Source organism: Ahaetulla prasina, chromosome 1 (genome assembly GCF_028640845.1).
Source record: "Ahaetulla prasina isolate Xishuangbanna chromosome 1, ASM2864084v1, whole genome shotgun sequence".
In the NCBI taxonomy this organism is placed as follows: Eukaryota; Metazoa; Chordata; class Lepidosauria; order Squamata; family Colubridae; genus Ahaetulla; species Ahaetulla prasina.
Genome location: NC_080539.1, coordinates 189,075,587 through 189,093,947, shown reverse-complemented (window position 1 = coordinate 189,093,947; position 18,361 = coordinate 189,075,587). Strand labels below are relative to the sequence as shown.

General features: G+C 40.3%; 1 protein-coding gene across 14 annotated transcripts in view; it reads left to right on the top strand.

The window, feature by feature from the left end:
* The window catches only part of HDAC4 (histone deacetylase 4), a 612,734-nt gene that overhangs the window by 524,111 nt on the left and 70,262 nt on the right, over positions 1–18,361 (top strand). For 12 of the 14 annotated variants that reach the window (XM_058185449.1, XM_058185442.1, XM_058185422.1 and 9 more), the window contains one exon: positions 6,515–6,634. In XM_058185449.1, coding sequence (XP_058041432.1) covers positions 6,515–6,634 — 120 coding nt within the window. Of the gene's footprint in view, positions 1–6,514; positions 6,635–9,958; positions 10,514–10,550; positions 10,625–18,361 lie in introns of those variants that run through there. The other 2 variants (XR_009155364.1, XM_058185463.1) reach the window with 2 other exon arrangements.

Sequence of the window (18,361 nt, the reverse complement as noted above, 5' to 3'; positions counted from 1 at the left end):
CATTTCTGAGGCTTTTTTTCTGAAGCTCTGTTTGGAGGCTTTTTTTCTGAAACTTTGGTTCTGAGGCTTTTTTTCTGAAGCTTCATTTCTAAGCTTTTTTCAGCCTCTGAAACCTCCATTTGAGAGGCTGGACAGGGCTACATTCGGAGTATAAGACGCACCCAGTTTTTCAGCCCCTTTTTTTGGGGGGGAAACTCCGAAAAATATGGTAATCCTGTAATCATGTAGTATTGAAAGCAACCTCAGCAAAAGGTAGGAAGTCTGTCCAGTTATCCTGTTGATAGTTAATGTAATATCTGAGGTAGTGTTCCAAGACTCCATTTGTACAGGCCCTGTTCATTTTAGGATGATGGGAGGAGCTAAATTTTAAGAATTGTTGCCAAAACCATAAAATGAATTGGAGACTCCGCAGTCCGATATAAGTCCTCTAGGGCACCATGCAGCCTACATACTGCACAAACATTTTCACTAAAGTATGATCGGAAGGAATTTTTTGGCAAGGCACAAAATGCACTTGTTTAGAAAAAACTCAGTTAGCACTCAAATCACAGTATTTCCCGAGCTTTTGGGAAGTTCTACTATAAATCCATCGAGATTTCCTTTCACGGTGCTTTAGGTTCCACTGCTGGCTGAAGGAGCCGGGTGTTTCCCCTGGTGCCTTTCGGCAGATGTGCAAGTAGGGCAGCTGGCCACATAGCCCTCTACGTCTTTTAATGACGGCCACCAGAACTGATGTTTAAACAAATGCAAGCTTTGGACAAAGCGAAAGTGCCCTGCTACTTTTGAGTTGTGGTTTTTCTGTAAGACCATTAGGCATTGATTTTCAGGGACATACAATTTGGCCTGTACCCAGGCTAAGCCATTTTGCATCATTCATTCCTTCTTATGGGTTTGGAACCATTTGTGTCATGTCCCACTCCTCCGCTGACGGATTTACAGGGAAATCCGAATCAGGCTTGCCTCTGCAGCTCTGCCCAAAGTCCTAGCAAAGTCCTCAGAGCAGGCAGGAGACCAGAAAGTGACTTCAGCAAGATAAGTTCGACTTTGCCTGACTCAGAGACTGCCAGAAAGCAGATCCTTTATATAGGCCATGGGGTGTGGCTCCATGACTCAGCACTCATTAAGGCCTGCCCCTCCCTTCCTTCTGTTGCCTCCGCCTATCCAGTCTTCTGATGCGAGGGTCACTCCAATCAGCAGCTGTTGGAAATAAACTTTCCTCAGGCTCACATGCTGTGGAGGAGGGGGAGGGGTCTAGCTGCTCCGTTTGCCTGGGCATGGAGCCAGGGCTGGGGCCGGGGGGTGCTCCCTCCTCTGCAGCCTGCTTGGGCATGGAGCCAGGGCTGGGACCGGGAGGTGCCCCCTCCTCTTCAGCTTGTCTGGGCATGGAGCCAGGACTGGGGCCGGGAGGCATACATTCCTCCGTGTTCGGGAGCAGATAAGAAGGCCCCGGCTGCTGTGAGAGTGGGCAAGACACAACAATTTGTCTTTCTCTAGTGCCACTTTTAGTGCACCCTTTAAATCCTCTGCTACTTGGTTTTGGAGTTTAGCTTGTGCTCTCATGGTGACTGGAGCTGCCAGTTGCCAGGACAGAATAACGGTGTGATAACCTCTGGCTTGGAACTGTTATATTGTGGCAATCTGGATAGAGCATCTGCTAGGAAATTCTTCCCCCAGGAGGATGAAGTTAAATCTGTTAAAGTACTGAGCCGAGCAGACTTGTTTGGGTGATAACCTCAGGGGGGAGGCAGGTAGGACTTTTTGTGTCAGGCCCCCACCGCCACATCAAGAATATCTGCTTGAACAACCAAAGGAGCATTTGGGTCAGGGTTGTGATGACCCAGGGCACAGCACAGAGATAACACAAACAGCTGGTAGTTCAAATAGCCCCTTTATTGCTCCAAATAATGCTCCCATGTTACTGACAAGTTCTAAAGCAGAGTGAGAACACCCACCACTACAATTAGTCCAGCCCAGTGCTGTCTGCACCCAGGCTGCACGGCAATAAATCGCAAACTTATTTGGCAAAGTAAGAGCCAAGCAAGGAGTTCAGGGAGCAGAAAATCCAGATAATTAGTCCAGAATGCCAACAAGAAATGCAAGGATTCTTGGCAAGTTCTAATGTCGGCACACAGGCTTTCTCTGCCTGCTCCGATCCCACCTTCTCTGCATTCTCCTAGCCCTTGCATCAGGAGTGGGTGATTCTTGCTCCTTGTCTGAGCTCTGTCTCTCCTCCCTGCCTGCAGGTCTTGCTAAGCCTTGCGAACAGCCTTGCCTGGATTGATTCTGCCATTCCCCAGTTTCCCCCAAAGCCCTCTCACTCACTGTCAGTTCTTCTTCCAGCTCATCTTCTGCTGCAGATTCAGACTCTTATGTGGGTATAACAGGGTGTTTTAGACAGGGTGTTTAGGCTCTGCCGCAAACAGGCATTTGAGTTTTTTGAATGCCACTTGGCATTCCGTTGTCCATTTCAGCAGTTTGGGCTTTCCCTCCCCCTTTATCTTCAAGTTGGTGATGGGGAGGCTATCTGGGCAAAAGATAGGATGAATTGGCAGTAAAAGTTTGCAAATCCAAGGAAGCTTTTTCTTTTTTGAATTTTTTTTCTTTTTTAAAAACAAACCACAGACAATCTGTTTTTTGAACAAAATATCAACCAGGTACATAATCAGATCCAATTCAGTTTCCCCCACCTTCTTGTATATTTTATCAATATATTTCCCTTCCCCCCTTTTTAATTTCACTATTTGCTTATCTCTAATATAAAATTCTAATCTAACCCTCAGTCCTGAATTTAACTCTTTAATCAAGTCTATCCCCTATTTTTTGCCCCCTTTCTTATCTCTTCCATCTATATTAGAACCCTATATTCCCATTTACTAATTTCTTTCTTTTCAATCTTTATAACATCAACATCCATAATCTCATTACATTTCAATAAACATTTTTTAAAATCATTATTCTTAATCTTATAAAAAGAAAAATAAAGACAAAAAAAAGATACAAGCTAACATTCATTATTTCAAAAAATCACTTATGCATTAACTCTCATCTCTTTAATATCTCAATCTTAATCTATATTGATTCTCTTCTTGTTTTTCTTTAAAGTTCCTTGCTTTACAACAATATATCTTATGTTTCTATCAATTCTGCCCATCTCCATAACATCAATATCAATCATTTCTTTATCAATGAAGGTTTTAAGGTTATTATTCTTAATCTTATAAAAAAAAGTAAAAAGGAGCAAACAATTCTCTTATTTCAAAGTTTCATGCTTATATATTTTCATCTCTTAGAAGTTTTAATTTTAATCTATTTCAATTCAATTTTTATTTTCGCTTAAAGTTCCATGCTTTCTTAGCCTATTTCTATTGATTCTCCTTTTTCCCTCTTCCCCCTTCTTTATTTCTCTCTATTAGCCTCTGTGTAATCCTTTAAGCTTATATTTTAACATCATAAATTCTTTATTCACTATCAATTCTAAAACAGTTATTGATTTTTCTGAATCTTATTTTCCGTCCATTTGTGGGTTTCTCTTATTCTCAGTTGTTCTCTGCTTCATTCTTTGAAATTGTAGCTCTTGTTCTTGTGAAGGTCAAACAGCTTGTTGATAGAGACCTCCCTTAGAATTCTCACCAGTCTTATCACAGCCATAGAAGGTTTTCAACAATGACCAAAGTGCTTTTAGTGCCTCTTCCGCCTTTAGGTGTCACTTTGCAGTCCACAGTTCCAATCCACAATTAACAAAAGTATCCATTTTGCTTCCTTTACTTAGAGCCGCGCCTTGTTTTGTTTCAACTTATTTTTTACTTTTTTCAATTAGTCCCATTTAAAATCCATAGCTTTAATTTTAAAGTTTACTTAATTCCAACCCATAAAGGAAAAAGGAAGTCAGAGATATTCCATCAAAGTCAAATGATTAAATCCTCGGGTTTTTTTTTCCTTTTTTCCCTTTTTATGATCTTTAATCAGTTATTAAAAGCTTCCGAATTGTCCAAATTCCAGCTTTAGTTAAAGATTCAATTTTTTCCTTTTTGTTTAAAGGATCTGGACTTCAATTTCAAAAGTCAAAATTTTTGTCAGGTCTTTTGGTACTGTTTCCGTTTCTTTTATTCTATTATATTAACAGTCCTTGTCAATTTAGCCGCTATTCCAGAGTTTTAAATTTTTTTTGCAGATATCAATTTTAAGGTGCCTCATCATGAGTTGGTGTTCACTCATCCGGCTTCAATATTTTTTCCAATTCACCGCTTCAACCTCCAGCACAATCTTATGTGGCCTTCCTGACTTTGGCAGTTTGTAATGGTTGCAGTCCTCATCGCTGGGTTGAAGGCTAAAAGGCCGGTGCTGCAGGGAATTTTCAACTTCCCTGTTCTCTCTGAGGTTCCTTCTTTCTTCGCTGTCCCTGCAGGACAGCTATGGTCCATTACAGACCCCCTTAACGATGGGGAAATCGGCGCTCCCCCCGGAGCTCCCGGGGTTCGCAACCATCTCGTCACGACACTGGCCACGCCTCTCAAATCCAAGGAAGCTTTGAAGTTGCTTCTGGGTGCAGGAGGAGCCCACTCCAAAACTGCCTGCACTTTTTCAGGATCCATTTCTATCCCTTCGTGGAAAATGCAGTACCCCAAATAGTCAATTTTACTTTGGTGAAATTCACACTTGGACAGCTTAGCATACAATTGAGCATCCCAGAGTTTTTTGACCACAGCCCTGACCAGTCTCACATATTCCACCATGGTCTTGAGTAAATCAGAATGTCATCTAAATAGACAAGAACTCCCTTATGGGTTCATGCAGTACTTCATTTATAAGCTTCATAAATACAGCCAGGGATCCCTGTAGCCAAAGGGGAGGAGACAGAATTGGAAGCACCACAAGGGACAATTGAGAGCTGTCTTCCACTCATCTCCCTCCTTGATCCTAACCTGGTAATATGCTTCCCACAAGTCCAGTTTGGTAAAAAATCCTCCCCTTTGCCAATTGCATATCCTTCATTAGGGGCAATGGGTAGACATTTTCCACCCAAAAAGTGTTTAGCCTGTGATAATCTATGCATAGACAAAGGAACCCATCCTTCTCCCTAAACAGCACCAGGGCAGCTATTTGTGGTCTGGAGGGTTGCATGAAACCATGCTCTAGGTTTTTGACATTCATGAGACTGTCCACAGTTCTTCTAATTCTCTGGGGAGTCATAGAATACAGTTTGGGCTTGGGCAATTTAGCCCCTAGAAAGATTTCTATGGAGCAATCAGTCGAGCAATGGGATGGGAGTTTGTCTGAGCCCTTTTCACTAAAAACATCTGGTAGGTCCCAATATTCTTTAGGAATCTGGGAACCACCCTTGAATCATCTTTCATCACATTCCCACCTCTCTTCTTGGCTTCGCCCTCAGCATTTTAGGGTAGAGACCTCAAGTTCTCCCACTCACTGAATCTTTAATATCTTCTTTCTCTCGTTTAGATAAGGAGTCATCCAATACAAGGGGGCTCTCCATGCCTGACACCACAATAAAGTTCAAGGTTTCCATATGAGCCCCTACTTCCATTTCTGTTGGTTCGGGGACAAATGTTGCCGGGGCCACCCCTGCTACTGAGCCATCAAGCTGGCAAAAATCCACCTGCACTTTACATTGTTTGACTCTTAGACTTAATTTCTGAACTAGGGCAGGACTGACTAGACACCTGGTTCAGCCTGAGTCCAGGCAGACTACCAAACTCCTTTTGCACCACTAGTTCTATGGGAATGGTTACCTAAGAGACCCTCTTATTCCACTGGGATTAGCCTGTCCCACCTGTGCCAGCAGAGGAGGCATGCTGGCACAGAGAAGACCCTAACCCCATTGGCCCAGTATTCCAGCCAGGGGGGTCCAGGAGAAGGGCCTTCCCTTCTGTTGCACCTGTCCTGTGGAACATTTTGCCCCCTCCCCCAGAGTAAGGTTGGCTACAATCCTCCCCTTCTATAAGAGTCTAAAGACTTGGGTCTGTTAGTTGACTTGGTGCTCCAGTGGGAGAACATCACAGTGGAGGTGGTTGATCGACTAACAACAAAGCCTACCTTCCCCCTATTCTGCTCCTATGCTATCTTTTAATTGTGCCACTGTATTTGTGTGTGTATCCTATTTAGGCTTTTATCTTTGTACAGTTTTTATTTTTAAGATTGTAAGCCTCCCAGAGTAAGATAAGGTAAGATAGGCAGCCAATAAATGTTATAAATAAATGAACAAACAAACAAAGTTATGAGCTTTACTCATATGAGATATTCAACTCCAAAATGTACATTGCAGTTTGTGGGATGTGACTAGCGCATCCATTTATGACAATTCTAAAACTGTATCTTTGTTGTGGGAAAAGCATGGTTACTTTAAAATCACAACATATTCTGAGATGCGATCCAAAGCATACCATGCTACATATAGTTGGACTGTTTATTACCATAATTGATCCATTTTAAGAGGTTTTCATATACAGAGCCACTTGTAAGTAATACTTCTGATGTATTGCAATGTCTGTCATTTAAGGATGTACATCATGGAAATGGTACACAACAAGCTTTCTACAATGATCCCAATGTCCTTTATATTTCACTACATCGCTATGATGATGGAAACTTCTTCCCAGGCAGTGGAGCCCCTGATGAGGTAATAATATGATAAATATGTCTTTTCAGATTTTTTTCTAATACAGTCCTACAACATGGAAATTCAAATGATAAAATGCTGGGTCTTACAGTGCAAATGAGAGAATCTGATTTCTTCCATTTTCAGAAGTAAATGTTTTAGCTTTTATTTCTCTAAAATTGCTTAGCCCCACTCCTCAAATCCATGACAGCTAAATTTAACCGTGACAACATATATTCTTCATGTTTTGGATTTTATCCATCTCTATATAAAATTTAGATGAATATAGCAATAGCATTTAGATTTATATACCACTCCATAGTGCTTTACAGCATTCTCTGAGCAGTTTACAGAGTTTGCCCCCAACAGTCTGGGTCCTCATTTTACTGATCTTAGAAGGATGGAAGGCTGAGTCAACCTCTAACCCTGTCAGGATTGAACTTCCAATTGTGAGCAGAGTTAGCCTGTAATACTGCATTCTAACCACTGTGCTATCAGCGATCTTGATGGCACGGTGGTTAGAATGAGTATTGCAATGGCATAGGGATCTTGATAGCTAGTCCTTAACTTATTACCACAAGTGAGGCCAGAATTTATGTTGCTAAGTGAGAAATTTGTTAAGTGAATTTTACAATTTTTCTTGCCACAGTTTTAAAGTGAATCACTGCTGTTTTTAAATTAGTAATACAATTAAATGAATCTGGCTTCCCCATTGACTTTTGCTTATCAGAAGGTCACAAAAAGGTATCACAAGACCCTAGGACACAGCAACTGTCATAAATATGAACCAGTTATCAAGCATATGAATGTAAATCATGTGACCGTGGGGATGCTACAAAGGTCATAAGTGTGAAAAATGGTTATAAGTCACTTTTTCAGTGCTGTTGTAACTTTGAATAGTCACTAAACAAACTGTTGTAAGTCAAGGACCACCTATATACTGTATATATGAGAAAGAGAGAGAGGTCTGCAAGGTACAGACTATGCAGACCTCAGAGACAGTCTAACACATAGTGGTAGGATGTAAGGTACAGGCAGGGATAGCATGTACTGAACAACACAACCATATACCTGGCATAATGTACAGGAACATCTGCACAGAGTATGGGTTAGACTGTTCCAGGTCCAGATGAGAAATTCTACAGAACATTGTGGAGAATAATAGGACTAAGATCCTGTCAGGTTTCCAGATCCAGATGGACAGGCAGGTACTAGCCAATCAATGAGACACTGTAGTAGTAGACAAGGACCAAAAAACAGCAGTAGTGATAGATGTAGTGATGCTAAATGACAAAAACATCAGGAAGGAGTATGAAAGACTATAGGAAGTATCAGGGCCTGAAGGGGGAACTAAAGAACATGTGACAAATAAAGGCCAAAATGGTGATAAGAGCACTCAGGGCTATAACAGGAGTTAAGCTGGGAGAATGAGCAGATCCCAGGAAGAACATCAGAACTCTTTCCACAAGAGTTGTCAGCTACTGTCTCTCAGTCCTAGGAAGCAGGCAATGGCAAATCTCTTCCAAAACCTTGCAAGTAAACTGCGGGATTAGTCCAGGCAATTACCAGGAGAAGCATTAATAATGAATGAATTAATTAAATCTAATTAATTGTATTATTAATCCCTGCTTGGGATATTATTGTTTATCAGATAGGAAGTCCTCAATTTACCACCATTCATTTAATGACAGCCCAAGTTATGATGGCCTTGGAAAAAGTGACTTACAATCTGTATTGCACTTATGACCATTGCAGTCACATAATCACAATTCGGACATTTGGTAACCAGCTCAAATTTGCCACTGGATGTCACATCTTGCCGTCACATGATATGACCTTTATTTGACAATTTCCCACAATAAAAAATGCCCACTGGAAAAGATGGATTCACTTAACCACCATAAAAATTGTTGCAAAATCAGATCTGTCACAATTTACAACAGAAATGCCAATTGTAATTAAAAGTTGAGACTACCCGTACCAGTGGAGGATACTCCCATCATTGACGCAAAGGCTGAAATAAATAAATAATCATGCTTAAATCTCGGCTTCTCGTGTTGTTGTTTATCATGCTATCAGAGGATTGTCTCAGATCAAATAATATTCTTATGTTTAGACAAAAAAGTTCTCACAGTAATACTTGTAATTTAGGTATTGTTTCTATCAATGTGAGGAATTGATTGCCCAGTCTGTGTGAAGCTGATTTTGTAATTTAAAAATAGAAAGGAAAAATAGAAAGTTGACCTATTCTAACTGTTTTCAAATCTGTACCATTCAGATGCTTTGATCTGAAACTTTCTAGTCAGCATGGGAATTTCCCATACCTAATTGGTAAAGGCTGTCCCGTATTGCCCCTACTCATTTATTGAGCATACATTTATTGAGCATACACAACAGTTAATGAAAAGTTCAGTCATAGAATTTATGGTCCTTCTGGGCCCATATTTGGATTTTTGTAAACAAATTCTAGGTATTAGTTTGAGGACATCTATTTTCCCTGCAATTAAAACCCTATTATCTTAGATACTAGAGATGCTGGGTTATTGTCCTGCTTTGTAAATTTCCCAGATGTCCCTGATTGGCAATTGTGTGAGACGTAAGAGGGACTTGACAATACTGCATCTGTTGTCAATTATACAGTATAATATAAACTATAATTTAATATTACGCTGCCCTCCTACTAGGATAACTAATATTATGTACTATACAGAATAATTCTTTAAAATAAACTTAAAAATTTTCAAATAAATTTGATGATTAAGTAGAAGTACAATTTCAACAGTCTTTTTCTTGCTACATAGCCCTGGTTGCTTTTTTGGGGGAAATAGTATTAGAATTTTGCAGAAATTGTCACCCAAATACTAAAAGTAATAAATGTGGCAAAGTTGGGATCTTTAACCCATTTGTATGCGTTGGGAAAAATATATTCTTTGAAAACAACAAGTAAGGATTGTTGCTAATAATGAAGAATTTCATCTGAGCAGATTGTAAAGGCATAACATTGCAAATCTTTTTCTTCTCTCCTTGAGTACATATTTTCACTGAACAAGGTCACAATGAAAAATTACAGACACAAGTGGAAGCACTTTGAGTAACCTATAGTGATCACTCCCTCTATGATTCTAAATAGCTTGCAAGAATATACAGGTAGTCTTTGACTTATGACCAAAATTCTAACAGATTTATCTGGGAGATACTTATGGCCCATATTCAAAGTTCCAACCCCCCCTTTTGAGGTCATGTGATTGTGATCTGGGCTTTTGAAAACCCATTTGCACTTATGACGAGTTGCCAAGCTCCATATTCATGTGATTGTTATTTGCATTCTTCTAATCTTCCCTGCAGACTTCCTCAGAAAGAGAACATTACTTTAAAATGATTATTCAAAAATATAATGAATAAAACAGAAAAGGTAAAATAAAAGAATTTAAAAGGCCTCAATAAGTAAGTATCCTTCAGATCTTAGTTTAGTTTTTGTCATGTCACCCACCCATGTTGTCCTGCTCCTACTTTTTGGCCCCAGCATTTTTGACATTTCTGCTTTAAAACTACTACATGAAAAGAATATTTTAATTACTATATTATAAACAACTTGAAAAAAACTAAAATCATTATGTCTTCTTAAATCATGCTTAAGATTTTAAGGCCTGGGCAGGGCCACAGCAGCCTTAGGACAGCTTCAGGGTTTGAGGCAGCAGCAGCAGCTGATCAACGAGGAACTTGCTTCCTTTGTCTCATTGGGCTGAACTGCAAGCCCCTTGCTGATTGGCTGCCACACCCCAATCCCTGAAGCTGCTCATTTGAACTAGCCAGTCAGCAGCAAGCAGGAGGCTGCTCATCGCCGGCCCAAACTAAACCTGCAGGCCCTCATGGCAGAGAAGCTGTTCATTTATTCTGATGGGGAAAGCTGTTTTCCTTACATCTCACGTTCTTACAGCTTCACGGGCTTCTGAATAAAAGACTTTGGCTTCTCTGCCACGTGGGTCAGCCTCTTCTGGAGCTCTTCAAAAAGTAAGTACAGTACAGCCATGGGTAATGGGGTGGGGAGAAGTAAATGGAATCCAGGATGCTAGCAAAGCAGGCGCAGTCTGTAGAGAGGGCCGAACGGAGCCTCAGAGGGCTGGATCTGGCCCATGGAGGATCCATTTCATCCTGTAACAGGCTGGGGGAAGCCTCTGGAGGTCCCCGCACCCCTATTTGGCTGGCAGAGTGCTTCAGGAGGCCATGCAGGCCGAAAACAGGGCACAGGGGACTCCCTTGCATCCCGTTTTCACTAGCAGAAGCACCGCAGACCAGTCATTTGCTATTTCCAGGCTGGCTCCACAGGCCAGATCTAAGCACCCCCATGGGCCAGATCCAGCCCAAGGGCCTTGAGTTTGACACCCCTGCAAACTCCTATAAGTAACTTCTTAGTGTAACTTCTATAAAACCATGTGATCTTTGACATTTTGGACTAATTGAAGTTTTTTGATACTTTTCAAGTATCTATGTAGAGCGCACTACAATAGTCAAAACAGGAAATGACTAGGGCATGGGTGACTGCAAACAAGACTTGTTGGTCCAGGAAAAGACATAACTGACACACAATCCACAGTTGTGCAGAGACCCTTCTGGTCATGACTGCAATTTACACCAGGAGCAAGTCTAGGAGAACCTCAGATTATGCACTGGGTCCATCTGGGGAAGGGCAACTTTATTCAAGATAAAAGTTGGCAATTCTTCATGGACCAAAGAGCCATTCTTTCATCTCAGGGTTCAGTCTGTTACCCTTAACAGCTTCCATGCACTGTAAGAGGGAGGTCATGGCATGCGCTGAGAAATGCAACTAGGTATCATCAGCATACTGATTATATCTCACTTCATACTGATGGCTGATCTCATCCGATAGCTACTTGTAGATGTTAAACAGAAGCAGAGAAAGTACTGAACCCTGTGTGACTGCACAAAGCAGGGGCAAGGACCAGACTTCTCACTTCCTGATAACAGCTACAGAGGAAGGAAGAAAATCAGGACAACAAAGTGCCCCTCAGCCTCATCCCCCCCCGGGCATTCCAGAAGGATAATATAGTATGGACGGCTGCAGAGAGTCTTCATCAGCTGTTCTAATCACAGGAAGTAACACAGTCACAAGGTAGAGGAATCCTCTGGGTTCCCCAAGAGAAAAAGGTGTGTGGTGGTGATTGGTGACTCAGACAAGGGATGGTGCCATTGAGAGAACTTTGGATTTCTGGACCATGATTTACATTATCTAAGTGATGGGCTTCTAACAGGGCATGGGCTGGATTTCACAAGGACTGGAAAGAATGTGTTGGAATCATCTGGGTCATCCAAAGGGCTTTAAACTAAACCTGAGGCCAATTTTTAGGACCAAACCCAAAGCATAAGCCACAAGACAACAAATCAGACCAAAAGAAGAAAATAGGAAACACAACACGTAAATGCAGATGTCTATATACACTAATGCTGAAAGTACGAATAAACAGGGAGTACTTGAAGTCCTGGTATATTGCTATTAGTGAAACTTGGTGGGATGAACTATGATTGGAATATATTACTAGAAGGATATCATTTGTTCAAAAGAAAAGACTCAAGAAAAAAGGAGAAGTTGCATTGTATGTAAAGAATTCTTACAGCTGCACAAAAATGCATGAGGCCAAAGGCAAAACCCTTTGTGAAAATATTTGGGTGACTACTACAGAAAAATATGACATTGCTGTAGATACATACAAACAAGAAAAGAATAGATGAACTTTTTGCAAATCAGTTAGCTGAGATATGCAGAAAAAATATCACTGTAGTAATGGGAGACTTTTAACTATATGAATACAAATCACCGGGACCTGATGGATTACAGTTCTAAAGAAGCTGGCAGATATCATCTCAGAACCACTGTACCACATATTTCAAAAATCCTGGAGCACCGGGGAACTACCAGAGGACTGGAAAAGAGCTGATGTGGTTCTCATCTTCAAAGAAAAAAAGGAGAAAAACCAGACCCAGGAAACTACAGACCAATCGATATCCAGAAAGATACTGGAAAAGATGATAAAAAAATAGATCTGCCAACATCTAGAAAGGAGAAATCCATGCTGGAAGTCAGCATGGATTTGTTAAAAACAGATCATGCCAAACCAATTTTATTTTATCTTCAATATAGTGACTAATTTTTTTTTTTTTTTTACATTTATACCCCGCCCTTCTCCGAAGACTCAGGGCGGCTTACAGTGTATAAGGCAATAGTCTCATTCTATTTGTATATTTTTACAAAGTCAACTTATTGCCCCCCCAACAATCTGGGTCCTCATTTTACCTACCTTATAAAGGATGGAAGGCTGAGTCAACCTTGGGCCGGGCTCGAACCTGCAATAATTGCAGGCTTCGGTGTTCTTAATAACAGGCTATTACCAGCTTGAGCTATCCGGCCCGTTAGTTGACCAGTGAAATACTGGTCAACCAGTGAAATACTGTGGACTTAATAGACTTCAGCAAGGCATTCAATAAAGTAGACTACTACTTAGAAAAAAATGGGATAGATAGCAACACCATCAGATGGATTTGAAACTGGCAGACAAATTGTACTCAATGAGTAGTCCTTAATGGAAGGGAGGAAACTAAACAGTGGGATACCACAATGTTAGACCCAGTTAGACCCAGTACTCTTCATAAATGACTTAGATGAGGGAATAGAAGGGGAACTTAACAAATTTGCAGATGATACTAAGCTAGGAGGATAGCCAACCCTAGATGATATGCTCAAGATCCAGATGGATCTTGACAGACTTGAACACTGGGCTCTATCTAACAAAATGAAATTCAATGTAGAGAAAAGTAAAGCAAGAAAAACCAAAAGTATACATACAGACTGGGTGAAACCAGGCTTAATAGTAGTAACTGAGCCCTTGGGATTCTTAGTGGTCTTGGTGTCTTAGTGATCAACCAATTAAATATGAGCCAACAGTGTTCGGTGGCAGCCAAAAAAGCCAATGAAATCCTAAATTGCATTAACAGAGGGATACAATCAAGATCAAGTGAGGTACTAATACCACTCTATAAAGTCTTAATAAGACCACACCTAGAATACTGCATCCGGTTTTTGTCACCATACTATAAAAAAGATGTTGAGACTCTAGAAAGAGTGCAGAGAAGAGCAATCAAAATGATTAGGGGACTGGAGACTAAAACATACGATGAATGGTTGCAGGAACTGGTCATGGCTAGTCTAGTGAAGAGAAGGACCAGGGGAGACATGATAGCATTGTTCCAAAATTTGAGGGGCTGCCAGAGAGAGGAAGGGAACAAGCTATTTTCCAAAGCACCTGAAGACCAGACAAGGAATAATGGATGGAAAATGAACAAGGAGAAATTCAATCTAGAAATAAGGAGAAATTTTTCTGACAGTGAAAGCAATCAACCAATGGAACAGCTTGCCTTCAGAAGTTGTGGGAGCTTCACCACTAGAAGCTTTCAAGAAGAGACTGGACTGCCATCTATCAGAAATGGTGTAGGGTCTCCTACTTGGGTGGGGGGGTTGGACCTGTAAGGTCCCTTCCAACTCTGTTAATCTGTTAAACTATCCTGATATCAACTGGAAGACCAACTTGCATCAAGTGGAAGATTTAACAGGTTCTAGGCATGCCTACTTGTCAGCTTCATCACCCAAAAGATTGAGGAGGAAACTAGAGTAGTGGTCCTCAACCTTTGTGGCCCAGCTGGGAAAGGGGAGAGGAGAATACAACTCCACGCAAGAGAGAAGAGAAGCCTTTGGGGTGCAGTTGCGCACTCCTTCAGGCGTCTCCACACCAAAAGCTTTTACAAAGGGACTGAAGCAGTGCAAGATCACTCCCCGAAAGCCTTTCTTTCATTTGCAAAAGCTTTTGGTGTGGAGAAGAGAAGCCTTTGGGCCTGTGGTCTCATGCTCCTTCAGAATAACCGAAGCTGCCCAACAATCCAAAAGCAGATAGGGTGTCCTGTGCAGGCAGCCTGGGCAGCAGACAGCAAAGCTTTTGGAGCATCAGGAGCAAGTGGCTTGGTAGCCGGGGTTGGTGGTTGGGGGACGCAGGAACCAGGCCATGTGATTGGAGAGCTGGTATGCACAGCTCTCCTCATGCAAAAGAGGAGAAGCCTTTGGGGTGCAGCTCATGTGGCCCGGTAATAGGCCACTGCCCGGGGGTTGGGGATCCCTGAACTAGAAGGTCAGCTATCCTGGACTTAATAATAGGGATGAAATGGCTGAAGGAGTGGAAGTTGTAGGAATTTGGGAAAGAATCAGTGGTGAAATGTAAACTGGTTTAGTGCAGTGTGCACCATGCACCAAATGCAAGATGGGCTTGTGGGTGCAGTGCACACCAAAAGGAGCCATGGGGTAAGTAGAACAGCATGTGGGGGGTGATCAGCTGTGGCGCATGATTTTTTTTTACTTTTAAAAGCATTTTTTTACAACCTATTCGTCATTTTAAAATGCTTTTAAAAATTAAAAAAAAGGCTCTGACGATCGCAGGGCTCAGCTATGATCGTCAGAGCCTTTTTTTTATCTTTTAAAACATTTTTACAACCTAATCGGCCGAATAGGCTGTTAAAGAATGCTTTTAAAAGTAAAAAAAAGACTGATGATTGTGCAGCCCAGCTGTGATCGTCAGCCTTTTTTTTTACCTTTTAAAAGCATTTTTTAAAAGAAGCAGCAAGCGGGGAAGTGGGCAACCAGGCATTGGGTGGGCATGTGCCGGGGGGGCAGGGATTTCTGCTACTGGTTCTCCGACCACCCACCCAGTCCGAACCAGGAGCATTTCACCCCTGGGAGAATGACTATGTCATACTAAAATTAATCATAACGCAGGCACAAGTAACTAAAGAAAAATTAGACTGGTGTTCTAGACTTAAAAAGAGCTGACTTCGCTGACTTCCGCTGGCAACGCAGGCTTCATGGACGTTCCTTTGGGATCGTCTGCCCTGGGTTTCGTCAAACCGTCCCTGACAGCGTAAATGGGCTGTCAAACGGTTTGGAATTCTCTCCCCCGCGAGAAGGGGGAGGGAAGAATGGTCAGGTTTGGGTAGAGCTCCCCGGGAGCCCCTGGAATTTAACCAGGGGATCGAAGGGTGAGAGCTCCCCTTTAGCCTGACGAAGCTCCGTGCCCAGGGTGCTTCTGTTTATACAGAACGAGAAGCCGCAACCATCTCTGTGCCAAGATTTATTTTTAAAGACAACTCAACACAGACAGAACAAAGTAGGAGGACTAGCAAGAATTTGCAAGTAATAAATCTTAACTTCAGCTCTTGAATAGCTTTCCTTTGAACTAACTTTCAACTTGAGTGGATTTAAAATGCCATTTGCAATATACAAAGGAAAGTGAAATATATATAAAGGACAAAGGAAGAGAAGAACATAACAAGCTACTTTTTAAATGGAATGAATAAGAACTGTTAATGATTTTTTTTTCTTTTTACCTTTTTCTTTATCACAATGTTTAAGAAGAAAAGTTTATTGAATTTTTTCTCTCTCTCTTTTTGGTAGATTTTACAGTTTAAGAATGGCTCTTAAGCAAACAGAACTAACTAATAAAATCTTGGAAACTTCTTCACTTCAAATATGGAATATTTTTTTTTATAGGAACTTTTGGAGGCTTATCTTTTCTTAATAAATTTTTAAACAAGAGATTTTTACACCAATATATTAAAGATTGGAAATTCTTTATTGTTAGATGTTAAGCTGATTGGTGAGCAGATGGTGGAAAATGTGTAAGATAGGAGACAAGGGGAAGGAGAATGCTTAAGATGTGATTTTGATGGTATTTTTTTTAATATATATATATATAGGGTTTAATTTTTACAACTGACTTATTTTGGGTATAAGGTGTTACTATTTGATATATGTGAGGTATAAAGGAATGGGAAGATGGAATATTGTTTAACTTTTGGAGGACAGATAGAAAAATTTATGGATGTAATGTTGGTATTTGGTTAAATAGAATTTAATTGTTATAATTGATATATTTTGGATATAAGTTATAATTTTAATAATGTTATTTGACAGATGTAAGGTAAATTGAAGAAATATTAATATTAGCAATGTTATTTGATTTATGTAAGTGATATTAAAGATATGAGAAGATAGAATATTGCTTATTTTTGGAGATTGGATAAAAATTTAAGAATTTAAGCTGGAAATATGAATGATATTTGGGAGACTGTTTAAGGAAGAAAGGTATATTATAAAAGAATTTCTGATGAATACTGGAAGATGGAATATCGTCTTGGTCTTGATCGATGAAGATTGGATATTAAAAACTATAAGATTCTGAAGACTTCAGGAGTGGAATGGATTGATATATATTTGGTGTTAATTGATGAAGATTGGATATTAAAAACTATGTATTTTATTGATGAACTGGAAATACTAATTTAATTGGAAGATTCTGAAGATTTTAGGAGTGGAATGGACTGATATATAATGGACTGGAAGAAGAATGTACTTTTTTGTTTCTGGAAGGGGAGTTAAGGTCTTAGAGAGAGGAGTGACTATGGTTTATGACTTATGTCATAATGGTTTATGGACATAATGGACTATGGTTTATGACTTATGACTTATGACTTTAATTTATGATTGTTAATCTTATACCCTGTACTTTGTTTTGGGAAGTCTCAGGGGGTGGGAGGGGGGAGGGAGGGGAGGAGGGAAGGGGAGAGGGGAGATGAAGGATCAGTGTAAAGAAATGATTGAAGATATGTAATTAAGAAATAGAAATAATTTGAAATGAAATCGGGGCTGCTCAGCTGCCATTTCAGAAGGGAATGGAAAGGGAGAGGAGAGAGTGAAGGAAGAAAGTAGGTAGGAAAGAGAGAGGTAGAAAAGGGGGAAAGGAGAGGAAGAAGAAAGGGGAAAGAGAGAGAGTTAGAAAGGGTGGAAGAGAAGAGTAGGGAAGGAGGAGAGGATGTAGAAAAGCGAAGGAGAGGAAGGATGAAGAAAGTAGAAGAAAGTAGAGGAGGAGGAAAGGTTTGTTAAGGAAGGAAGTGGTAGCTGGGCAGGTCCGAATAAGTAACAAATGAAAGTTAATGACTAATGTTGAATAAGAGATTATATATTGAATAGGTTGTTGGAAAATGGAAATAAAACTTTTTTACTAAAAAAAAAAAAAAGAGCTGACTTCATCAAACAAAGAGAGAGGTTAGGAAAAATTCCATGAATGGAAATCCTAGAGGAAAAAACAGCTCAAGATGGAAAAACAAGATAATAAAGCAAAAAAGAAAAATACCACAGAGAAAGAATGGTGGACAAAATGAGCATGATTGCACAAAGAGCTCTCTGACAAACTCAGGGATAAACAGGACAAGTATAAAGATGAAAAGTAGAGGGGTATATAACTAGAATAGAATACCAGTGAATAGCTCAAATCTGCAAGGGCAGAGTCATGAAGACTAAGGGTCAGAATGAACTAAGGACTGGCAACAAAAGCTAAAAATAACTAAAACTGTGTTTTCCTTGCAATTTGCAAAAAAAAATTGCAATTAGAAAGTCTGTTCACTACAGATAGTGCTCAATTTACAACCACAATTGAGCCCAAAATTTTCTTGCAAAGCAAGACATTTGTTAAGTGAGTTTTGCTCCATTTAATGACTTTCTTATCACAGTTGTTAATTGAATCATTGTAGCTAGTAACATGGTTGTTAAGTGAATCTGCTTCCCCATTCTTGCTTGTCAGAAGGTACAAAAGGTGATCATATTACCTCAGGACACTGCAACTATCATAAATATGA